Source organism: Leucopleurus acutus (assembly GCF_964270905.1).
Source record: "Leucopleurus acutus genome assembly, chromosome: 2".
Lineage (NCBI taxonomy): Eukaryota > Metazoa > Chordata > Mammalia > Artiodactyla > Delphinidae > Leucopleurus > Leucopleurus acutus.
The window spans coordinates 155,393,981-155,420,214 of NC_139143.1; the positions used below are offsets into that span (position 1 = coordinate 155,393,981).

General features: G+C 46.9%; 1 protein-coding gene across 1 annotated transcript; it reads right to left on the bottom strand.

The window, feature by feature from the left end:
* Window positions 1–32: 32 nt before the first annotated feature.
* On the bottom strand, window positions 33–25,534 carry RAD54L (RAD54 like; the record flags this gene model as incomplete). The annotated part of the gene is made up of 18 exons (XM_082862096.1): window positions 33–243; window positions 339–502; window positions 4,227–4,406; window positions 4,720–4,798; window positions 5,152–5,275; window positions 5,436–5,546; window positions 6,068–6,198; window positions 6,344–6,418; window positions 7,454–7,580; window positions 10,823–10,973; window positions 16,250–16,374; window positions 16,604–16,892; window positions 17,012–17,081; window positions 17,526–17,661; window positions 18,394–18,454; window positions 23,173–23,292; window positions 24,682–24,768; window positions 25,505–25,534. The coding sequence occupies 18 exons, from the start codon at window positions 25,532–25,534 to the stop codon at window positions 33–35; spliced, it is 2,271 nt and encodes a 756-aa protein (XP_082718222.1).
* Between the last annotated feature and the right edge of the window lie 700 nt (window positions 25,535–26,234).

Consider the following 26,234-nt stretch of genomic DNA (forward strand, 5'->3'; position numbering starts at 1 on the left):
CTCTAACAGCTACACACCAGACCAGCTGGTTATCAGTGGAGGCCCTGCTGCTCCTCATGGGAATGCTGGTGGAAGACGAAGGTGATGGCAGTGGAAGCAGCATCCCAGGCAGCCTGGAGTACCTCATCCTTGAGCCCCCGCTTATCAGTGCTATGGTTCCACTGAGCCAGGTCTGAGGTGCAGTCAGAACCATCAGGGGGTGGCCAGACTTGGTGGTTGTTGACACAGCGGTGGCAGCGCAACCTGCGGACAGAGGACAGAGCTGTGGTTACTGTAGATCCCATCTCCATGCTGTGTAGGGTGTTCAGAGGTAATGGCCAGCAGGGCACTCCACCCACCTGTCATGTGTGTCACTGGGGCTAGCCTCATCCAGGGTAAACAGCTCCTTCAACTCGCCTAGAGAGAAGTGCCGCTCCACATCCTGCTCCTCGTCCACCACACAGCTGCTCAGTGCCTTCTTGTGGCTCTGACGCTGAAAGATCTTCTCCTCAATGGTTCCTGCCTGGGGGTGGTGGGTAGGGGTGGAAGCCAGGGCTAAGTCACCTCCAAACATAGGGGGCAGGAAAACCCAGGGGTTGAAACTATAGCCACCCAAGAGAAGGGGAGATGAATGAGAAGAGTCTTGCAGCAATAACTCTGTTCATCTAAGCCAGCGGTCCGCAACTTTTTTGGCACTAGGGACTGGTGGTTTCGTGGAAGACAATTTTCATACAGACTGGTGACGGGTGGATGGGGGGTTGGGGAGTGGCTCAGGTGGTTAACACGAGCAATGGGGAGCCCCAGATGAAGCTTTGCTCACTTGCTGCTCACCTCCTGCTGTGCGGCCCAGTTCCTAACAGGCCGTGGACCAGTTCCAGTCCCCGGCCCAAGGGTTGGGGACCCCTGATCTAAGCCCATTTTCCCAGTCTATCTTTTGGGAGTATGACTTGTGCATGTCTGCCCACCCAGTATATTTTCTGTGCCAATGGAGGATATTCCAGGGCCTCGGCTAAATTTCTTCAGGGTGGGCTGAGGTTTGTCTGCAGCAGCAGATCGCCACACCAAGTCCAAATCTCACTCACTCAAGTAAATGTCCTTTGAGTATCTATGCCAGGCCCTGTGCTAATGCCAGGATACAAAGAAGAATCCAATATGATCCTTATTCTTAAACTCATAGACTACTGCGGGAGAGAGAGACATATAATTGGTATAATGATAGAAATCTGTATAGGATACCCAGGGACCCACAAGAGGGATGGTGGAATGGAATAATGTTGAAAATCTTGAAAGTAAGGATTATCCTTGAGCTGAATCTTGAAAAATGAATAGATGGTTTACAAGGAAAGAGAGAAGGCATTCCACGTATAAGAACAAAATCAATAAGCCTGGCCTATTAGAGGACTGTGAGGAGTCTGGCCTGTCTAGAGGATGGTAGGAGTACAGTATGTAAGAGCTGGGACTGAGAAAGCCCCATACTGGAGAAACTTGGATGCCAGGCTAAAGAGCTTGGCCTTGTCTTGGAAGTGAAAAGCAAAGTTAGAATTTTTGGAAAGCTCATTCCAGAAGTAGTTGTGAAGAATGCGTTATGATAAGACCAAAGGTAAAGAATTAGGGAGTCAGATGACTATGATTTTAGTATGGAATGGAGAGGAAGGTTAGATGAAGGAAATTTTGAGAAGGTAAAATCAATGGTATAATTAGAATCTGGTTAGGAAACAGAATGGTCCAGTAGGATGATATCCAGATTTGGGTTGGGTGGATAACAGAGCCATTAAATGACAAAATTCAGAAGGGGATACTCGTAAGACATTTAAGTAGAAATATACAGTAGGTGATGGAAATATGGGTCTAGAACTCAGGTAAGAGATCTGGGCTAAAAAGTTAATTAGAGACTTGTCAATATAATGAGTGCATATAATCACAGCGGTAGGAAAACCAGAGTGGAGTTTCCAAAGAGAAAAGAATTTTAAGATTTGTAGCCAACAGTGTCAGATATACAAAGAAGAAAAATCAAGAGTCTCTTGTTTTAGCAATTAGGAAGCCAATACATCGAAAGCAGGTTCAGTGGCATAACTGGTGAGATAAGTGAATAGGAGATGAGATGAAGTAAATCTGTAGGCTTTGGAAAAATCTGACAGTGAATGAAAAGTAACCCAAGGTAGTCACTGCAATAGGACAGAGGGTTGAGAAACTTGTTTTTAAGGTGAGAGCTACCTGACAATGTTTACAGACTTCAGGGAAATAAAGGATAAACTGATCAACTAAGAAAGGAAAGGATAGGAAAAGGGTCTAGAGCAGAGCTGGAATGATAAGCCTCGAACAGAGAGGAAGGAAATGATTTTCCTTTGAGAATGGAAGGGAAGAGCAGGTGTAAAGACTGACAGAGAGAGGAAGTTAGGCAAGAGAATTTAAGCTTGGTAGCCTACATTTTCTCTGTGAAGTAGAAGACAAAGTCTCTCCAGAAAGAAGGAAAGACAGGGCCAGGTAGGAAGCTTGAGGAAAATGGTGAAGGCTTGAAGTAGCTGGTGAAGGAAATGAGATATGGCCCCGCTCAAAATGGACAATTAATCTGTGGTAGCGCCAATCTGTAAACGCAAGCTGTATCTGGCGCAGAAGCTGAAGCTGAGAACAGCTATAAGGATCCACATGGAGTAGGTATTAGGGGAAGAGTGGCTGAAAGGATGCACGATGAGGATCAGGCTGAATAGAAAGGGAAGCCAGACTGGGAGGAGCTGGGGTGGGGGTAACTAGGGACATGAGGTTGAAACAGATATAGGAGGTATGAGAAAGCTGGAAGGACAGGAAATGAGAGTAGAATGATAGGTATTAATTAAAGTTCTGGGTACTGTGTAGTTTGGGTACTGTTACAAGTTCCATACTGTGGCCTTTGGAATAATGAGAGTAAAAAAATGAGGGGGAGGACTTCCCTGGTGGCACAGTGGTTAAGAATCCGCCTGCCAATGCAGGGGACATGGGTTTGAGCCCTGGTCCGGGAAGATCCCACATGCCACGAACCAACTAAGCCCGTGCTCCACAGCTACTGAGCCTGCGCTCTAGAGCTCACGAGCCACAACTACTGAGTCCGCATGCCTAGAGCTAAGCTCTGAAACAAGAGAAGCCACCGCAATAAGCCTGTGCACCACAACAAAGAGCAGGCCCCACTCACAGCAACTACAGAAAGCCCGCAAGCAGCAATGAAGACCCAACAACGAAGACCCAATGCAGCCAAAAATAAATTATTTTTTTATTTTTTATTTATTTAAAAGGGACTTCCCTGGTGGTGCAGTGGTTGGGAATCTGCCTGCCAATGCAGGGGACACAGGTTCGAGCCTTGGTCCGGGAAGATCCCACATGCTGCAGAGCAACTAAGCCCGTGCACCACAATTACTGAGCCTGCGCTCTAGAGCCCGGGAGCCACTACTGAGCCCGCGTGCCACAACTACTGAAGCCCACGCGCCTAGAGCTTGTGCTCCGCAACAAGAGAAGCCACTGCAATAAGCCCGCTCAACACAATGAAGAGTAGCCCCCACTCACCACAACTAGAGAAAGCCCGCATGCAGCAACAAAGACCCAAGGCAGCCAAAAATAAATAAATAAAAAATAAAGTTAAAAAAAAAAATGAGGGGGAGTTAAAGAGGTCATTAGAGATGAAGTCAAGGAAACGTGAAGGCCAGAGTGCTGGAAAATTGCATGGTCCTTGAAGTCAGCCAGGATGATAGCTGGATTTGGGGAAGAAATGAAGACTGAACTGGTATCCAAAGTTATTGATGAATTAGGTGAACAGCAGAAGGTAGATGACTGTAGCAAGGAAAAGAGGGTAGTCAAGACAACATGAGCTTCAAAAGAGGTACTATAGGATGGATGGTCTGACTGATCACTGAGAACTTGGAGAATGCCAATACCACTTCTTAGCCCCGTGGGACACTGGGTGTGAAAAGACTACAAGGCAAGCGGTACGGAAGAAATCAGGTGTAAGAGAAAGCAAGTGTCCTGTGAAAAGGATGAGGCCACAGGGGAGTTTGTTAACTACTGCACAGGCATCCAGAGGGCATAGTAAGAAGGATCTGAGGAACAGGGTGGTGAGAGAGGGAGAGAAAAGAAGAATAAAGAGCTCCAGGCTAAGCCCATAGCCTGGCCACTGTTACGGGCAGAGGGGCCAAAGAGAGGCAATAAGAAACAACCCAAGGTGGTCCTGAAAGTCTTATTCCACGACCCACACCTACGCTGACCATTATCACCATCCTTACAGAGAGCAGGCGATAGATATAGCAGGTCTTCTTTTGACCATCACGCCAGACCCGGGCCATGGCTTGTTCATCATTGGCTGGGTTCCAGTCAGGGTCAAACATGACCAGTCGGTTAGCCCCAATGAGATTGAGGCCACAGCCCCCAGCTTTGCTGCTCAGCATGAAGACAAAGTCAGGACTCTGGAAAGAGAAGAAGGAGAAAAAGAACCACTTACAGCCCAAACTAAGAATCTTGCTCAGCCCAGCCAACTGTTCTCTCATGTGCAGACCAATTGTGAGGACCACCAGTTTGCCTACCTACCAGCCAGTTTACCAGCCCACAAGGTCAGTTCCCAGTACAGCCATCACCAACCAATCAGCCTAACCCTACCACACCCACCAGAAAAAAAAAGTCAAGAGAGACCTAAAGCAGAGCCCCTTTGTAGATTCTCTGTCAACCCTTAGTTCTGATGTTATTGCATTAGTGGTGTGGGGACAGGAGCTGTGCACTTACGGACGGATTGTTGAAGCGCTCCACAACCTTGGCTCGCTTCTTAATGGACATTGTGCCATCCAGGCGAACATATAAGTACCTGAAGGGGAATCCAAAGATCAAATCATGAAGGAAGCAGAGCCCCCTTGGAGCCAGAGCTACTGAAGGGACTGAACTAACCATGCTTGAAGGCTGTTCATATACAGCCTGAAACCCTAAACTCCCAAAGGGAGTGGCAGAGAGCTAAGGGCTAGGACTGTCCTGTGGAGTATGTGAAGGACAAAGGACTATTCTGCTTGGAGATGGAGTTATGGCCATTGCAGCAATAAGGGAACAGACATCTTCTGCAAAGTCCCTCCTGCATCCACATCTTGGTCCATATCCACCAATCAGAACACCTACTTTTCCTAGGGGTACAGTAGGAGAGGTACCCCTTTGACAGCTCTTCCCTACCTTCGGGCCCGGCAGAGTTTCTCAAAGAGGTCCAATGTCTGAGTGTAATTGGACACCAGCACTACTTTGTCACTGCTGCGACTTCTGGTCACCGCCAGAATGTAATCAAGGACCAGCATCTTACCTGGGGAGATCAACAACCATCAGCACCCAATGGGCCATCCCAATGGCCCAGGATTCTTACTCTTGACATCCTGCCGTGAGACAGAATAGATCTAGCACAAAGAGACAACCTCCCACCCCTCTTCCCAGAGGAGCCCAAAGACTGGTAGGAAAGGACTCACCTGACAGCTGAGGCTCTAGAGCCTTGGAGCTATACCCAGGGGGAAATATGTCCAAGGTACCTTCAAAGCCATCCTCTTCCTCCACACACTTGTCATAGATTAGAGCTGGATCTGAAAAAAACTCCAAAATGCCAGCTACATTGCTTTCAAAAGTTTCCACTTCAATGCTCATTAGAACACCCTCTAGAAGCCTACCCAGACCTTCCTCAGCACCAGATTTGCTTGTTTCCAAATCCCAGTGTGCAGTCAGTGCCACCTGGGATCATGAGTGGACAATTTTGCTCACTTGTGTGTTCTGTGTTCTCCCAACAAGAGGCGAGCTATACCAGACAGGGAAAAGTTTGTTATTTTTCCCCCTGTCCAATATTTTATATGCATGTGTGTGTGTGCACACACTCTCACGCACAGTCCTATATATTCCAAGCATCAAGCATGGGTCAGGCAAAGGATAAGCTAAATTTTCCAAAGCAAAAGGTCTGGTTTAGAGTACACAATACATGAGCTCATGCCTTGTGGAGGCACAGAATTACATGTGGCCTCTATGAGAACTATGGACAAGTTTTAGTGAAGGTGGTTGAACTACCTTCCTTGCTCACTCTCACAGAGGACCCTGGCGCACGGATCCAACTCACGATTACATAGTTTCTTTAGTGAAGTGATGGAAGAAAGGGAAGACACACTCATCTTGCCCTCACACAACTCTTCTGCTGGCTTGGCCTGTCTCAAAAACCTCTTGTATAATTCAGTCTGAAGGGGTGTCAGCCTGAAAAAGAAAAAAAAAAGGAGCTGGGTCAGCAGGAAATGCTGGACCACACTTCTGCCCTCTAAGGACACACTGAGAGCCCAGCCATACCTCAGGGACTGAGCTTTCACCCACTCACTCCACACCCCTCAGTTGAGTTTAGTACCTACAACAAACCACCTGCTCGATCTTCACAGGCAGATATTTAGAAAGGATATCAGATGTCCTCCGTATCAGGCACCTGGGAGAACAAGATAAAAAGACAAGGGGCTGATAAAACTGCCACGCTAATACCAGAATAAAAGCTACCACCCAAAGGACCAAGACTGATTTTCTTTTGTAGTATCAAATGTCAGAAACCCATCAGCCCTATGGCAAAGATATCTATACCAGGGTCTCAGTCACGGGAACAGAGACCCTTTCAAACAGTCTAGCTCAGACGGACAACTCTCTCTTTGCCTTCAAAAGGTCAGCTGCCTTTCAAGAGAAGGCAGAGGTCTACTAACCTGGTCCTCTGACAGGGGAAGTAAGCTGTAAACCACTGAGCCCTAATGGGAGTTTCTGCTTGCATTTGCTCAAATGCCTGCTGCCACACGGCCCAAGGTTCAATGAAAGTATGCCCATACTACCTGGCAGACCAGGAAGGACAGGATCAGGCACCTAAGCAGCAGCTCCAAAGAGCACACTGACTCTCCTTCCTGCCATCTTAACCTGAGAGGGAGGTGCCTGTTGGCAAAAGCAAGACTCTTCAGGAAGCAAATCATCAAGTACACATAACTACAACAGAGGACTCCAGAATGTACCTGCCCCTTGAGCTATGTGGCCCCCCTGGAGAGAGCCTTGTCAGCCTGGGAGCCATACCCATCCTTCAGATCTACTACCTGTCACAGAAAGCTATGGGACGTGGGAAGGGACGCCTGGTGCTTTAGGGGTGAGACTGACTGAGAGGAAACTTCTGAAGTACTAACAATGCTCCAAGGGGTATTTTGCTCAGGAAGTCTAGCAACAGAAAAAAGCTTCCACAGCAGGATGCTAAGCGGCACCAAACCAGACCACAGGGCCCAAGGTCAGGGAGAAAGCAGGGAATCAGCCTGCAAGACCCCTTCATTTATTCAGTGACTACTGTCAGGGCACAATCCCACTCTCTTAGGAGAATCCCAGACCTCAAGGCCAAGGCCACAAAGGATTGGCTTTGGATGGCTAAGGAGGCAATTCTGATGACCTAATGTGGGGGGACCCAAAGGGAGGTACTACTGTCTAGCCCACACCCCATTACCTATTCACAATGCTGATGAGCTCCCGCAGTCGCTCCTCTCCTAGATGCCTATCTTCCTCACTGGCAGCTGCATCTCGACCCTTCAAAATTGGCAATTCAAAATGCTTCTTGAACTCCTGGGCAGTTCCTAAGCACAGGAGAAAAGGCATTAAGGAATATAGAAAAGTAATGACTTTCCCACTGCTAGTAACAGCAGACTACTTTGTCACAGACCAACCTTTTATTGAGAACAACAAAGCTGAACAAATTATAGGCAATTTCTGTTTGAATGGATCAGAGAGCTACCAAAGCAGCAAGGACTTGAAAGGCCAAATAATAAGATAGCAAGTAGATCAAAACCCAAATATATAACTAATTACATTAAATGTAAATGGACCAAATAATCCAATTGTCAAACTGGATATATTTTTTTTAATAGCCCACCTATATACTGCTTATAAGAGATGAAGTAGCATGTACAATGAAGTACAAGACAGTCCTCAACTGGGACTTCCCTGGTGGTCCAGTGGTTAAGACTCCACGCTTCCACTGCAGAGGGCACAGGTTGGGGAACTAAAATCCCACATGCCATGCAGCGTGGCCAAAACAACAACAAAAAAAACAAACAAAAAACAGTCCTCAACTTATTATGATGGTTTGACTTATGAATTTTCGACTTTATGATTGTGTGGAAGCAATATGCATTCAGTAGAAACTATACTTCAAATTTTTAATTTTGATCTTTTCCCAGGCTAGCAATATGAAATACCATACTCTCTCTTGATATTGGGCAGCAACAGTGAGCCACAGCTCCCAGTCAGCCACGTGATCATGAGGGTTAACAACCGATATACTTATAACCATTCTATGCCCATACAATTATTCTGTTTTTCACTTACAGTACAGTACAGTATGCAATAAATTACATGAGATATTCAGCACTTTATTATAAAATAGGATTTGTGTGAAATGCTTTTACCCACTGTAGGCTAATTTAAGTGTTCTGAGCACATTTCAGTTAGGCTAGGCTAAGTTATGATGTTTGACATTAAATGCTTTTTTTCCTTCAAGGTGTATAATTATTTTATATGCCGCATACCACTTTATATTTTATGATTTTTTTTTTGGTTGGGATGCCCTGCCACATGGCATGCAGGATCTTAGTTCCCCGACAAGGGGTCAAACCTGCACCCCTGCAGTAGAAGCGTGGAGTCTTAACCACTGGAACACGAGGGAAGTCCCTTAAATGCATTTTTGACTTAAAATATTTTCAACTTACAATGGGTTTAGCGGCATAGAACCCCATCATAAGTTGAGGAAGATCTGTACTGATACTTGCTACAATATGGATGAACCTTCAAAACATTATGCTAAGTATAAGAAGCCAAACACAAAAGGTCCCATATTATATGATTCCATTTATAGAAAATATTCACAATAGGCAAGTCCACAAAGACAGAAAGCAGACTGGTAGTTGATAGGGGTTGGGGGTAAGTGAGGATAGGGAGTAACTATTTAATGAGTATAGGGTTTTGTTTTGGCCAGGAATTTAAAAGGTCAGGTACCTCACAAAAGAGGATCTCCAAATGGCCAATGAACATATTAAAAGGTGTTCAACTTTTTTTTTTAAACAATCTTTTTTTTAAAAAAATATTATTTATTTATTTGGCTGCGCCGGATCTTAGCTGTGACATGCAGGATCTTCGTTGCCACGTGCAGGATCTTTAGTTGCGGCACGTGGACTCTTTGCTGCTGCACACGTGTGGGATCTAGTGCCCTGACCAGGGATCGAACCCAGGTCCCCTGCACTCACTAGGAGCGCAGAGTCTTAAACACTGGACCACCAGGGAAGGCCCAAAGGTGTTTTGAGTTTTATTCAACATTAAATAAATGCAATGAAATATCACTAAACACCCACCCAGAATGACTAAATTTTTTTAAAAATGTGTTCTAAAGATAAATATTGGTGATGCTATAAAACAGAGGCCAGCATACTATAGCCATGGGCCAGCCACCTGTTTCTATAAATAGTTTTATTAGAACACATCCATGCTCATTCATTTACATTTTATGGCTGCTTTCATACTGCAATAGCAGAGCTGAGTAGCTGTGACAGAGACAGTATGGCCTACGAGCCTAAAATAACTATCTAGCCTTTTTTTTTGGCTATCTACCCTTTTAAGAAAAAATTTGCTGGCCCCTGATGTAGAGATACTGGAATTTTCATATACTGCCGGTACAATCACTCTGGAAAACTGGAGTATCTACTAGGGTTAAACACACGCATAACATATGACCCAGCAATTCCACTCTTACGACAGAGGAACGCATACTATGCTCAGGTAAAAAAAACATACAAGGGCTTCCCTGGTGGCGCAGTGGTTGAGAGTCTGCCTGCCGATGCAGGGGACGCGGGTTCATGCCCCGGTCTGGGAAGATCCCACATGCCGCAGAGCAGCTAGGCCCGTGAGCCATGGCCGCTGAGCCTGCGCGTCCGGAGCCTGTGCTCCGCAGCGGGAGAGGCCACAACAGTGAGAGGCCCGCGTACCGCAAAAAAAAAAAAAAAATGTACAAGAATGTTCACAGGATCATTATTCAAAATAATAAAAAACTGGAAACAATTCAATTCTCTGTCAACAGTAGAACTAATAAATTCTGGTATATTCATAAAATGGAATAGTATACTAAAGTGAAAAACTACTGCTATAGGCAACAACATGGGTGAATCTCATACACATAATATCGAACAAAAGAATCCAGATGCAAAGGAAAATATGCTATACGATTCTTTAAAGTTCAAAACTGGGCACTAATAAACCCTTCCACAGATATCTATGTGCAAGAACTGCCCAAGCTATGGTTGCCAGGGGCTGGGGGGAGTGGGAAATGAGGAGCTGCTGCTTAATGGGTAGAGTTTCACTTTTGCAAGATGAAAAAAGTTCTGGAGATGGTTGGTGGTGATGGTTGCACAACAATGTGAACGTACTTAATGACACTAAGTTGCACACTAAAAAATGGTTAAAAACAAAACTGCCCAATACAGAGTCTGCTCTGAGGCGAAAGCTCTTGTGAGGCTGCTAGGATGTGATGAGCAAAAATGCCTGGGGATAGTAGTTCCATCCCCAGCTCATAGAGACAATGCCCTGTGTAGCCCCTGCGACCTCTGCAGTGAAAAAAAAAAAGACCAGAGTGGGCCTTGATGAGTAGCTCAGCAGAGCCAAGGTCTCCCAATGGCTTTGCTACTCCTTGACATGAGAAGTCTTCCTAGAAGAGTGCCTAGTGACCCACATATAACTAGTGGTCTCTCCTCTCTCTCCTCAGCTAGCGTTACAATCCCAAGGCTAAGGCAAGGCTCCTCTCCAGTATAGCAGACAAGGCCAAGATTCTTACCCAGGATTCCCGAATTAACAAAATGTACCAAGCTGAAATACTCAAGGAGATCATTCTGGATGGGAGTCCCGGAGATGAGGACCCGTCGGCTGGTGTTCAAGCTGTCCAGGGCCTGGTAAGTCTGATTCTCAGAGTTCTTGAGCCTGTGTCCCTGAAAGGAAATTAATTCTCACTTAGGCAGGGGCATAATGTGGCCTCCCTGATAGTAGCAAAATCTTGTATAGACAGGCAAAGAGGAATCAAGAGCATTACAGGTCCTGAGGCCTTGGGAACGGGGCAGGGGGCAGCAAAAGCGAGAGTTTACCCACTCTCTTGGGGAGAAATGCCAGGCTCAAGACAGACCTTCAGCTTCTAGGCCAATGCTATATCCATAAAGCATGGATTCTCTATTTCTTCCCTGCCCCAACCTCCAGAGCCATAGCAGCCTGCCTATCCTCTTCAGAGATCATTCAGACATGTTAGAGACCCGTGCTTTCAGGGAATCCTCCCCCTGCACTAGCCCAACCATCCTATAACCTCCTGAGCCAGATGCCTTCTGTATCAGTCTCCAAGCTATCAATGCTAAGGGGACTTGGTCCAGGCTCCTCCTCTCCTCTTTCCACAGAATCCAGCCAGCTCAGATATCTAAAGAAAGAGCCTCTCTCTGCCTCTCTTTGCATCTCTTCCCCTATCCCTATATCACCCACCCCAATACACACCTGTTACTTCTCTTTTAAGCCTTTTTCAACAAAATGGTAAAGGACCCTATCAACTTTCCTCTCTCCCAAAGAATCACACGAGCAAGGTCAGGCCTGCGCCTTTTCTACCCCCAGTCCCTTTCAGCCCCACACTGGGCAGGGCACGCAAAACACAACCACCAGTGAAAGAATGAACAAATAAGCCAGCCTTTCACAGTGCAATTAAACACAGACCCTCCACTGACTCTCCCATCTGTGGGATCAAGCCCAAGCTCGTTAGCTTAGTACTTCTCAAAAAGGACCCAGCTGACTTCTGTGACACTCTCCACAGCTTGTCACAGTCCAGGAAACTATAACTCACCACTCCTAATGCTGGATTTCCTTAGGTCTCTTTGCCCATGCCATTCCTCTGCCCACAATTCTCTTCCACAGGCAAATTCCTCAAATGTCACCTCCTATGCAAAGCCTTCCTCAATGACCCCAGGCTGTTGGGGTCTCTCACCTCTGGCTCTTATGGCAGTCTGTACATAACAGCTGTGCACTGAATCCTTTTAATGTGCCAGGCACTATACTAAGCACTTTACCTATATTCTCTTCTATAATCCAGATAACGATCAGATGAGAGGAAATTACAATACCCTTTTAGAGAAAATGAGGTTCAGAGAGGTGCACAGTTATTCAAAATCATGCTGGTATCAAGTAGCAGAACTGATATTTGAACTCAGGTGTGTGAGATTCTGAAGTCCGGGCACTAAACTACTCTGCCTCTCATCTACTGCTATATACACTAATCACATTCGATTGTACTTTATCTCCTCACCAAGGCAGGAACTTTTAAAGGCAGAGACCATGTCAGATTTGCCTTTGTAACAGTGCACGGGACAGAGCCCCACACAGAACACTGCTCAGTGAATGCCTGCTGAAGAATGAATGAATAAGCAACATTGCTATTGAAGAATTAGACAGACACCCATAGAATTTTAATTAAAAAAAAAAATGACTGGATGTTGTATACCTAAAATGAAAACATTGTATGTCAATTATATCTGTTTTAAAAAAAAATTTTAAAGACATCCTAAACAAAGAAACTTAAAAGTGACTGGAGGATCCAAGCAACAGCCCTGAAACAAGAGGCTGATACTTCTGAGCTGAAGAGGAAAATAAGACCTGAAACTTGTGAAGAAATTACCCAAAAGGCCCTGGGGAAATGGGCATGCATTGGATCCCTCTAAACAATTGGATCCCTCTAAACTGAAGCTCCCTGATGGCTGGCAATCATGAGATCCCCAGGGCCTGACACAAAACAGGTACTTAATAACTCAATTAATGAACTGAACTGATGCACTACCCCTGTGGGTCTCTGTGAAAGGGAAAGCCAACCCCAGCTCCCATGGGACCTTCCTGGCTCCAGACCCGGCTCCTGCCACCATCGGCCACAGATTTAAAACCCAAATGCTGGCATCTCAGCAAATCAAATGTTTGGCCAGATGAAAAGTTGTCAGAGTTCTTATTTATAAGCTGCTGCTAAACTTCTGGCAGAATTCTCAGCTTATCCTTTTAAAAGCAAAAAATGACACCAAGATTAAATACCACCACTTGTCTCTCTGAAACATGAGCCCCATGAGTAGATTCTTGTTTTTACTGCATTTCCCAGCGTCTGACTTGCTTTGTGTTCTAGCACTTGTAAAGGAACATACATGGGTCCAGATAAGGCATACAGGGATGAGTCCTTCCATAACCAAGCCAAGCTTCTCCCTACACCAAGCTTTGGTTACAACCAAGGCATTAAGAGAGAAGAAAGAGCCAGGACTTGAAATCTCAGACCTGGATTCAAGTCCCAGCACTTCTCTGAGCTTCAGTCTCCTCATCTCCAAAACTGAGATGATGACGATGATGATGACGTCAATCCCTCCCCTGTTCATACACCTTACAAAATGCTTCCCTATATCCTCTTTCTTGATCTGTATCATGTCCCTTTCAGGTAGACCATGTGCTATCTACTCTATAGTCTCAGAGCAGTCTCATCTGCTGTCATGCTTACAAGTGGCAAAGCCAACGCTGATCCCAAGTGTTCTGACTTGCCCTGTCTAACTCAGATTACAATGTGGATCAAGATTCTGTACAGTTATTATGCTATTATTATGTTATTATTTCTGTGTTCCAGAGAAAAGCATCAGCTGGGAGGAAGCTGGGAACATGAAAGCCTGGGGCAGAACCTTCTCTTTCCCAGATCCAAACAGGACAAACTTCTAGAGTAGGCTGACTATCTTTCAGGACTTTGGCTTCCTCAGGTCTCTGACAATTAACACACTGCTGACAAATAAAAGGTAGAAAAAAAAGAAAAAAAACATAAATAAATAAAAGGTAGAAGAGCAGAAGGGAGGGCCAGGACCCTGCAGTGTGGCAAGAGGCAGCCTGGTCCCTCATGCCAGTCAGCTCAGAAAACAGGACAGAATGAGGAAGAAACGAAATACTATAGAGCAGAAGAAAATCTAGATGCCGCCCAGTCCTCAAGGGCTCAACAGCCTGCCTTCCCTTCCCTTCCCCAATGCCCTGGCCTCTAGACCAGGCTCCTGGCACCGTCCCCCTCCATGGTGATGAAGCAAATGCCAGGGTCCTGGACAGTGGCCACGTGCATACCCCACCTCAATCTGCCAAATCTCTTACTCCTACCAAGGAATGGCCCATCAGGGTATTGGAAGTTGGCAGACATGCCAGACTCTTCTTAAGGACAAAAGCTCAACTGGGAAACAGCTCACTACTAGCAAGCATGGTACCCCAAAGTAAGCTTTTCTTCTCTGTCCTCTCCCCAAACCCTCAGATACAGGGTAATCTATATAGTCCCCAGAGCACAGTCAAGCCTGCCAATCAGTTGACAGATGGGGCCAAGTCTTTCAGCCACCTCTCCACTAAAGCCCCAGGGGTGTGCAAAGTGACCTTACTTTCCCCAAGATGTAAACAATGGCAGCAGGCTCAGGGTAGCCAAGTCCCCTAAAGACGTGGGAAATTCTTTATACTGGGAAGCTCCCAGCCACCCTCACTCCTTTCCAAGTAGTTGCATCCCTACCACCCTTCATGTACAGTGCTGGAAAAGGCCAGAGAGTAACAACTGACGTATTTTCCTTAGTCCCAGAGAGTCAACACAGACTCACAAGGTGTATGGACTATCCACACTGGACTTTCCTATCTCCGTGCTTCTGTTCACGAGTCCTCTCAGCCTAGAATAAAAACCAAAGCTGAGGGGACTGCCTTGGTGGTCCAGTGGCAAAGAATCCGCCTTCCAATGCAGGGGACGTGCGTTGGATTCTTGGTCGGGGAACTAGGTTCCCAAAAGCCGCAGGGCAGATAGGCCCGCACACCACTACTACTGAGCTCACGCACCTCAACTAGAGAGCCTGCGTGCCGCAAACTACATAGCCCACGCACTCTGGAACCTTCATGCCACAACTAGAGGAGAGAAAACCTGCAGGCCACAATTAGAGAGAAGCCCACATGCCACAACGAAAGATCCCACATGCCTCAATGAAGATTCTGCGTGCTGCAACCAAGACCCGACGCAGCCCCCAAAAATAAATTAATTAAATAAATAAGTACATACGTACATAAAAAAAAAAAATTAAGGGACTTCCCTGGTGGCACAGTGGTTAAGAATCTGCCTGCCGATGCAGGGGACACAGGTTCGAGCCCTGGTCCGGGAAGATCCCACGTGTCACGGAGCAACTAAGCCCATGAGCCACAACTACTGAGCCTGTGCTCTAGAGCCCGCGAGCCACAACTACTGAGCCCGTGTGCTGCAACTACTGAAGCCCGCACGCCTAGAGCCTGTGCTCAACAAGAGAAGCCACCGCAAGTAGAAGCCTGCACACAGCAACAAAGAGTAGCCCCCACTCACCACAGCTAGAGAAAGCCCACGCACAGCAACGCAGATCCTACGCAGCCATAAATGAATGAATGAATGAATGATATAAATAAATAAATAAAAGGCCCTGCATGAGATAGATAGACAGATAAGAGACTTCCCTGGCGGTCCAGTGGTTAAGACTCTGCGCTTCCACTACAGTGGGCATGGGTTCGATCCCTGGTCAGGGAACTAGATCCCATATGCCATGTGGCACACCCAAAAAACAAAACAGAATTTAAAATAATTATTTTTAAAGGTGAATTATTAAAAAAAAAACAAAACAGCAACAACAAAAAACAAAAACAAAAAAACACCCAGAGCTGACATACACCAAGGTCTTATGACATACCACGCACTGTGATAAAAGCTTTCCTTCATTTAATGCTCACAATAATCCCATAAGGCAGATATTATCACCCATTTTATTGACACAGAAAAAGAGGCTTGGGTGGTTAAGTAACTTACCACTTACTCTGATAAGTGGCAGAGCCAGGATTTGAACAAAGATCTCTCTAACCCTAGAACCTATTCCCCTAAACACTGTACCATGTCTCTCCACCCATCCAAATCCCTCCCACCCCTCAAAGTCCTTTGGTCTAGGAAAACTGTCTAGAGGCAACAAAACCAATCAGCCCACAGCACCTCACTCTCCTTGGCATTCCAAGCTCTGCTTAACCCCTCTTTCGGCAAATTGGTACCATGGGCTCTCCCTCCCATTTGCCTCCTCCAAGGCAGTATGTTCTGTCCTCTGCATCCCCCAGTAACTGGCACAGCCCTTGGATGGCAGTTCTCAGTGAGAAGACATCGACAGACTTTCTCCTACCACCCAGACAGCTGAGCGTCAAGTACCTCATCACATATGACCAGTCCAACACTCCCTCTCCGGAGGACTCCGACATGAAGGCGGAAAGTCTCATAGGAAATGATGAGGATGGGAGAAGGCACTCTGGCTCCACGCTGGTTCATAAATCCTTCTACAACAAAAAAGGTGTCAAGGGAACAAATCTGAGAATATCATAAAGAAAAAGCCAGTTTGACGATTCTTTAATTTAGCCTGGAAATAACTATTTCAACTCTTTCCACAGGAATTCTACTTTCTGTCACCCCTCCTCCCTGCCCTCAAACCTGGCCATCAGTGAGGATACACTTAAGACAGGAGCAGGTTGTATGGAGGAGTGCGGCCATGTTTGTTAAGGCTCCTACCCAGCTTTTGGTCTATCTCGTCCTTAGAGCCTCCGTCGATGGCTAGAGGTTGGATCCTCCCTCCAAGCCATTTCCCAACTTCATTGTACCAGTTCTTCACTAGGCTGGAGGGCGACACCACCACTGCCTTGTCAATTTCTGGCTTGCACTCTGGACTCTGGCGCAAAAGCGTCCACATCAATGTGATGCATTGCAGCGTCTTGCCCAGGCCCATCTCATCAGCCATGATGCAGCCATGGCTACCAGGGATGCGCCGACTGGTGACACACTCCCACAGGAACTTCACTCCCTGGGGAATAACAGCACTCAGCCCACTTTGGCATCCACACTGCTGCTGCCCCAGGGATGACAGCCCCTCAGGTGCAGCCCCTACCCTAGCCCAAACTCACCCCCCCACCCCCCATTTACCTCTCTCTGATGAGGCCTCAAGACCTTACTGAGAATAGGATCAACAACCACATGGACAGGGAGTTTTTCCCTGAGAAAACACAACAAAGAAAACACGGAGCTCAGCCACGGGCAAGGCCACACCCTCAGAAAGTTGTGTCCTGTTGATTCAGAGGCAGCTGCCTAAGAGAGGACGTCCTTGGCCTGGTGCAACCAAACCATAGCAAATTCCTCTCCAGGGTGAGAAAGTTAGGAGATGGAGATGGGTTCCCTATGTCATCACCTTAACCTTCCCTGTGCCCCTGAGTGATCCCAGTAGGAATGGATGAGGAAACCCCACCAAATGGACATGTCCACGTGTTCTTCCCCAGGCACTCTCCTTCCCCACCTACTCACTCTGGATGGTACAGTAGTCATGACAGCACTCTGAAAACATATGCAGGTCCCAAGGTGAAATCACACCAAAATGCTCTCTGCCCTCCAGGTTTGTGCACTTATAGGACCAGAAGTGCTCAAGAAATACCAGTACACATACTTGTCAAGCTTCAGCTGGTCGTGGGCGCTCAGCAAGGGAGGCTCGTACAGAACCAAGGCACCTTCTTCCAGAGGGTCATGGAGGGCCCGGCGGACCCCAGCCCTTTTGAGGCCCAATGCCCGAAAGCCCAGAGGACCTAGAAACCAACAATTTGTCACCTAAGCCTCTAAGTTGAGGAGCCCCAGCAGGCCCAGCTCAAATGCCTATCCTTCACATAAACTTTCCTAAGCTTCCATATGACCCCCTCTCCCAAAAACCTCTCCAAAAGCAGTTTGGGCACCTATGCCTGACCATTACCCCAGTCTGCCTCAGATCAGAGTTTTCTCCATATGACTTCTCCCATTCAACTACAAACTTCTGGGGGCCAGGTCTCGTTCATCTTAGATCAAATCAATTCTGGAAAGGTCTGAAACCCTAAAGGGGCCTTTCAAGGCTGAGAGGTCTTGAGAGTTCGCCTCCTCCCTCTCAGTCCCCAGTTTTAGCACACTTCTATGCCCTACATAAGGCAGGGGGAAACCCTATAGAACCTAGGCCTCTGACAGAGTCAACCTCATAAAGGAAATGCTACTGAATTCACTTGGACTGAATATAGCCTGGGTCCATCAGCCACCCTGGCCCACCAGGAGCTTCCTGAACACTGACATATCCCCACCAAGAAGATGAGGGGCAGTTAGTCTTGGTAGCCTTTGCCGAAGCTGTCAAACACAGACTTTACGCAGGCCCTGGGAAGGTCACCCCATACATAGTCACCACTGGACTGGCATCTTTAATTCCAAGGTAAGCTGTACTTACAAAAGCAGAGGTTTTAATCTATTCAGGCATATTCACACGTGACTAATTTAAGAAATAGAAAAGTCTCCATTTTTACCTTGATAATTTGGAATGGGGATTTTGAAAGGCTTTGACAAAATGCTTCGAATAAATGCTTCCTAAAAAGAGAAGAAACAGGGATTCAGGACTGATTGGAGATGTTATGGGATAATATTTTTACAAATGCAGTCTAAAATGCCTGTTTAAGCATCGTAATACATTCAGAGCATTGTATTTTGATTATGTTTCATTCAGATGCATCTAGAACAGAAGGAGATGTGCTCCATATTAGATTAGGTTTTGTACAATGGCTTTTACCTTTGAGGCTTTGCATAAGGTTCCACAAATCCCCAGGGACAAGAGAGTGCCAAAGCAAATACCTAGCCTTGGTCAACCACAAGGCTCAGAGCCTTTAGCTCATGAAAGACCATGCCAAGTAAGGACACCTAACTATTCCCTCGGCTGCAGCGCCTTAAGAAGAAAGCACCACAAACTCACCCGATCCCAGTACTAACAGATCTCCAATGTCTGGATTCAACCACTGTCCTACAGGGTTACATCTTTCCAAGCATAGCGCACATTTCCTTTTTTGTCATATCAGTTCTGCCTACTGCATCCAATTCCCATATCAACTCTCACATCAGCCTCCTTGGGAACTAAACAGCCCTTCAAAGAGTAGTGGTAGCAGGAGTAAAAGGAGCGGTAGTACTAGTAAAATAATGTTGACAACAACAGCAAAAGTGACAACAATAATGATGATTAACAATGTATGCCAGATGCGGTGCTAAGCCCTCGCATTCATGTTACCATTTAATCCTCATTAACAGTCCTATGAGGTCCATATATTACTGGCATCCCCATTTTACAGATGAGCAAATTGAGGCTGAGTGGTTTCCCAAGTCACACAGCCATGACATTTGCAGGACTTTCCTGATTCCAGGCCCTTACTTGTAACTACTGGGCAATATGGCTTCCTAATCCAACCTGTTTGAGTATAGCCATGTGGATCAGCCCAGAGTCAGCAGCTTCCTGCCATGGGAAGGCACAAGAGAGGGAAAAACATGAGAAAGAGGACATGAGAGAGAGGGGAAGCCAATCACCAAGAAAAAGCAAGGGACAAGGGTGACAGGAAGTCTCTGTGCCATCACTTCGGGCTGGAATCAGCACTGGGTTACGGGGCTGGGGCAGGAGGAGGCAGGGGAGTCAACAGTGCCAGCTCCTGAGCTAACTGAAAACTCCCGTCAAAGTTCTGATCTATATGCACCTGAGCCCTCGGGGAATTACGATAGACTGTAAACCTCAACAAAATAAGAGCTAGAACCCAAGAGAGCAAGGTGAAAACAAGAGCAGAAACCCTAAAGGTAGTCTTCATGGAATACATTAGTGCAAAAAGAAGTAATGAAAAATACTCCCTTTTAGCAATAAGGTATTTTAATAGGGAAAAAAGCAAGCCTGTCTTGCCCTGAAATTCTTACCTTTTTAATTCTGACTCACTTCTATACACATTATTTAAATTCTAGAAACTCAATGCAGTTTAAATAGGAAAAATGTAATGAATATATTTGGCAATCTACTGGAAGATAGAAAAGGAACGTGGAGAACTGAACTTCATCACCACACTAAATAACACGACAAGCCCAGGGTTGGAGAAAGGCCCAAATTCTTTATTTGCGTATTTCTTTGCAGCTGAATAAAATCTTTTGACTATGTTTAATTACCATAGCAATGATGAGAAACTCATATATAGAACATGCTAACAAAAAGCAACCTTTAAGTCAAAGGAGAGGAAAAGGAAGGAAATGGACTCTAATTTCTTTCCTAACTTGGCGTCAATTCTGCTTTTAATTCTGAAACTATTATTTTCAAGACTGTCAATATAAGAGGCTAGTATTGAAGCTCTAAGTAGCCAAGAATTTATGCTTCAAATTTAAAAAGACTTTCAGTAAAACCCAGGAGCCACAAGTTCTGCAGGTAGAAGTGCAGGCTTGTGCAACTACTGTGGAAGAAGGTGAGGACCCATGGCCAAAAACATCTGAGCGCAGAGCCTGCAAGACTTGCAATGGCCAGCCTCCAAGAATCTGGTCTGGTAGTACTCACTAGACTCTGACAGAGGCAGAGGAGAAAGCATGCTCTCACTTTAGTTACTGAAAACTCATACCACCCTTTCCTTCCGATGATAGAAGAGGGAGAAGAACATCCCTCCTCCCCCCCAAGGTCAAAGCTTCCCTCTTCCACAGAGAGTCACTCTATCAGGTCTGCCTGATCTCTCCTGTTGTCTCAACTTCTCCCTCTCTACTAGCTCTTTCTCACCAGCATTTAAAACATGCTTAATCCCAATAAAGATGTTAAAAAAAAAAAAAAACATGCTTAACTCTCTCCTATCTCAAAAACAAAATGTCCTTTGACTTATCTCCTCCCCTTCAAACTTCTAGAAAGAGTAGTCTGTCTCCCCTTCCTTATCTCTCACTCCTCCTATCTTCTGCCCCTTCCACTCTTCTGAAGTGATTCTGGCCAAGGTCACCAATGGCCTACAAGACCTTAACTCCAAGGGATATGTTTCTACCCTATCTTACCAGACAAAGTTGGCCACTCCTTCCTCTCAAAGATTCTCTGCTTTTGACTTCCATGACACCACTCTCCCAGTATTTTGCCTTTCTGGGACCTCATGCTCAGTGCCCTAGTGTACTCTTCTTCCTCTGCCCAATCCCTTTAAAAGTCAGTGTTCCTCAGGGCTCAGCCCTAAGCTCTTCTAACTGTACATTCACATGGACACTCCAATACACTTTGTAGGTGTCAAACAAACTCTATGCCAATCACCCCAAATCTATTTCCAGTCCATAACTCCCTCCTAGGTACCACACCCACATCTGCAAACCCAGACATCCTACAGGACTTAAAATTGATTGTGTCTAAGGCTAAAGTCTTCATCTCCAGAGCTGCACTGACTTTTGTAGTCCTGAAGCATTTTTGTCTTTGGGGACCCTTCCTCCACAGCTTTCAAACAGGCTGTTCCCTCTAGCTAGAAAACTTCCTGTTCTCTTCACCTGGCAAACTCCTCGCATCCTTCAGAACTCAACCTAATCAGCATGTCCCTGAGATTCGGGTCTCCACCAGCCTCCAGACTGTTAGGCCCCCTGTTTGCATACACCCACCACATCCGCACTTATGTCATATAGTTCTATAGGACAACAAAATGAATCCGGAATGAAAACAGTCCCGGAGGACTACACACCACTTTTTAAAGCTCAAGAAAACGATTAAACAATATATTACTTAGTGAATTATATACATATGGTAAAACCATCACAAAAAGCAAGGTATGATGAATATAATTCAGGATAGTGGCTACCTCTGGGAATGAGAAAAGGGATTATGAATTTGATGATGTTCTAGTCCCGGATGGTGGGTTCACAGGTGTTTGTTTTATATTTTATATACATTATACATATATGTTTTTGTATTCATCAAATACTATGTAAAAATGTTTTTAAGTGTTTGCTGAATGCACAAATAACTAACCTCCACTACACACTCCCATCAACATACTCCCATTTTTCCTTCAAAATGTCCCTGTAAAGGAAAAACACGATCCTGTGTCTCCTCTACTCTCAATACTACACTTCTTCTGACACCAGATGTGTGGGTTTTCCATACATGAAGCAAATCTTCGCCTCCGTGTAGGTGCCCTACAACTTAATTCCAACACTATCTTCCAGGAGAAAGCATCAGATCCTAAAAGGGTTCAGTCCCACGTGACTGCCTTCCCCACTGCTTCAGATGCAAATCTCAAGTCCAGGTGGTTACCTGTGCTTCTGACCACAAGCTATAAATCAAATGTTCCCACAACCCCCTCCTTGGGTTCGATTAATTCGCTAGGTGGCTCACAGAACTCAGTTTACTTACTAGATTACTGATTTATCACAAAGGATATTAAAAGATATGAATGAATAGCCAGATGAAGAGACACACAGAGGGAGGTCTGGAAGGGTGGTGAGCACAGAAACTTCTGTCCCAGGGGAGTTTCGGGTGTGCCCCTTCCCAACTTCCAGCTCACCAAGTCAACAAGCAGGCAGTTCTCCAAACCCTCCCATACCTTTTGGGTTTGTAAAGAGTAGGACCGATTAAACATTGGCCATTGGTGGTTTGGTTCCCCTGGCAACCAGCCCCAAAGTTAAGTGCTTTACAAAGTCATCTCATTAGCAAATTCAGGTGTGGCTGAAAGGGGTTTGTTAGGAATAACAGAAGACACTTTTATCACTCTTATCACAAGCCAAGGGTTTTTGGAGATCAGTGTCACTCTGTCCCTCAGAAAGTTTGGAGGAAAAAGCTTTGGATGGAGCTAGGCAGATCTGACAACTCTGTAACTTTGAGCAAATTACTTAACTTCTCTGAGACTCAGCTTCCTCATCTTAAAAAATGAGAGTTACATGAAATAATGCACAGAACCTGCCACTTGATGATTACCTTTGATTTTACTAGAGGATACACGTGAAAGCTGTAGGACTCTGGTACTTCTTAGAAGCCATAAGCAGAGTCAGAGACAGTTCTCTGACAGGTTCCAACACCCTGCCATAGCCTTCACTCTCCTGCACCCTCTTGTCCTCAGCAATCTGAGCCACCTGAGATCTGGTGCCCAAGTAAATACAAACAAGGGGAATTCCAAGTCAGGCACACAATCTCTAAGGAAAGAGGTCAGGCCTTTTCCAGGCCCCAGAAGCTGTGGGCAGGCCCAAAGCCCCCACTAAAGCATCTGCTGGCTACTGTGTGAGGACCGAGGGAGCCTCCCTAGACAAAACAGGGTACACACAGACATTGGCAGGTTGCAGTTAGGGCTTACATGTTGACTGCTGTCCAGACACGGTGGTCGATTCGTTAGGCGAGTCAAAGGTTTCCGAAAAGGAGACAGAAAACACTCCTGGCTCTGGGTCTCACTGTTGGATTTCCGTTTCTTAGGAGTCTAGGAGAGAGAATTGGGGAAGGTGAAGTCTGGAAGATATAGAGTTCACCACAATGGCAACTAACATTTAAAATGCTTAAGTGCCAGGCACTGTGCTAAACTCTTCACATGTACAATATTATCGTGTATCATCTTCACAGTAATCCTAAAATACACGTTTATATCCTGATTTAACAAGTGAGAAAACTGGAGCTTAATGAGGTTAAAGAACTTGCCTAATCTGAAGGGCACTAGAAGAGGTAAATGAAGTGGGCCTGTGAAGGGCAAGTCCATCAGTAGCACAGAGTCATGCTGCCCGCAAATCTTCACTCTAAAAGCCCCAAGGAATACTGAGTGACCCTTTGCTTCCCTCCCTGAGTTTACCAATGGAGGGCAAGAGTTCAGCTGCTCCCAACTCCCAGGCCTCTGAGACCACTCTCAACCAGCCACACCACAGCAGTGAGAACACCAGCACTGAACGCATTTTCTGAAGCAACCAGTAGCAGACAGCACCAAGTACTGCCCCAAGTTCAAGTCTGAGACCCAGGTAAGTGGCAAGGGGCAGCCAATGTGTCTCCCTCACAGGTAGAGGAGCCGCCTGCACACCAGCAGTACAACTAGAGTAAGCCCCACTGAGCCATCAGGCAAGAACCCACTTGCACCAGGTTGCCAAGGTATTTGAAGTAAGGCATACCTGAAACAGAAACACCAGGCCACTTCCGCTCTCTCTACAGGCTTTTACTCACTCACTAACCCCGCCCAAAAATGCCTTTGAGAAGTTCCTTAGCTAATCTCTTCCTCCAAAGTTCCTGTGGCCAAACACTGCTTCTTGGATTGCTCTCTGAAGTACATACTACATCTTCCTACTGATTTTGGTTACACAGGTCCTGCCCACAGCCAGCCCCAGAAAGCCTCCAAGGCAGAGCCCAGTCCAAAGTCGAACATAGTGCCCTTGAGTATTTGCAGGGACTGGAGGGGCATTACCCCTCCAATCTAGGCCCAAGGGAGCTCAGACTCTAAGGCAGGCCCAGTACACTCTACTGTTCTGTGACATTGGGCAGGTGACAAAGAGCAAAAGAGCGGGCTGCTAGTTGCTGTTGGGGAACCCCCGTTTTCTTTTCCCAAGGGAGCCAAAAGCCCAACCCAATCAGCTCTTTGCTTTGGAATGCCCCTTCCTAACCAGGAAGATTGAGGCATATTAGCTTCTAATGAGCACCCTGAGAACAAAGATTTTATTTATGTGGTTCAATGCCTGACACATAGTAAGCACTCACTGAAGTTTACTGAAAGAGGCTTCTGGAGGTGACGGGGTTCACTCCATGTAACCCCAGAAACCAGGTCTAGGGTTCCTTTCTGCCTCAACAGCCTGCACCCCCACCTTCCCTATCCCCTTGAGGGCAGAGGACTCACCACTGCTTCAGGCCGCCAGTCTTCCTCATCACAGGGTCCGCCTTCCGGTTTTCTCTTGGCCAGCTGACTGGGAGCTAAGCTCCTCCTCTGTAAGGAGAGGACGTTAAGTGAGCCCATTAGACACCGCCATAGGGCTAGCCACAGCCTCCCCTAGGCCCATATTTACCATTCTGGGCCCAGGAACATAAAATGTCAAGTACCCATCAGCCAAAGGTCAAAGGCACCCAACAGCTGAGAACGCGGAACCAGCCTGGTAAAGAGCGGGCTGCTACATTACTGAGAGCATGGGCTAATTAAAGAGGGAGCATGGATGGAGGGATTGCAGCCAGGGGCTGAGGTTTGGGCCCAATCTGTGAAAGTGTCGGTCTCCAGTTAGCCGAGGCAGCCGAGGCGGAAGAGAAAGCCAAAAAGGAAATACCCAAGCAGAAATGAGTAGAGGTCTGGGATGGGGCAAAGAGGCAAGGTAGACTGCCAGACTGAGCACAGTGGAGTCGAGATTATGTTCCCAGGTGGACGTGAAGGCAGAGGGTAGCTGCGGGGTGGAAAGGGTAATCACAGGCCAGGAGAGTGGCTACAGCGGTGAAAATTCGAGGCCTGGGGAGGGCGAGTCCAGAGGAGTGCGGATGCCGGACTGAGGGAGGCCGAGCAGGGGTCCAGGCAGGACAAGTAGAAGACCCGGCCTTGGGAGGGTAATCCCAGGCGAGGCTGGAAAGAGCGGCAAGGCTGCTCAATCCCAAGCACTCCCCCTCAACCTTCTTCTTCCCAAAGCGCGCGTTAACAGCCGCCAGGACTCCCGGGACCCGCCAGGCCCGGTCAATCGAACCTCCCGCGGTGCCGCCACCGCACCATCCATTGGCTGCGTTCGATGACTTCGGCGCTCGCGACCCAAGGACGGGGGCAGGCCTAGTGCTGTGGTCGCTGAGAGGCCTGGACTCTGGAGCTGGGTAGGCTAAACGGACGAGCGAGGAGGAGGGACTTAAGAGGTAGGGCGGGGCCTGCAGTGGCGGGAGCCGTTGGGCGAAGTGGGAGGGGCGAGCGCGGCCGCCGGGTTTTTGCACCCGCGGGCTGGACTCCGGCTCCGGTCCACTGCCGTTTGCGGGAGGCCGGTGAGCTGCCCGGACGGCAGCTGAAGTGACAGTTTACCTCCGACGGCACCGCGGAGGACCTGACCCCGTGTGCGGAAGGCTGAGAAAGGCGGCACGTGTGTGTGTGTGTGTGTGTGTGTGTGTGTGTGTGTGTGCGCGCGCGTGTGCGTGCCGAACCTGGAGAGGTCGAGGTTGGAGTCAGATGTCGCTTAGCCCGGCCCTCTCCTTCCCACCTCCACCGCCGGGGGTGGAGGGAGTTTTTCCTCCTGGACTCCCTACTACGTGGTCGGCTAAGGCAGTGAAAGCCCCCAGGGGACGTGAACTTAAGGTCTGGGGTGTCTTGGAGGAAGCTACCTTCCCTTCCTAGGGAAAACCGTGTTGGTGGTAGTGCGGTTTCGGAGTCAGTCCGAATCCTATACACTCAGTCTACCTGTAGACTCAGTCTCTCAAAACGTCAATTACTTCATA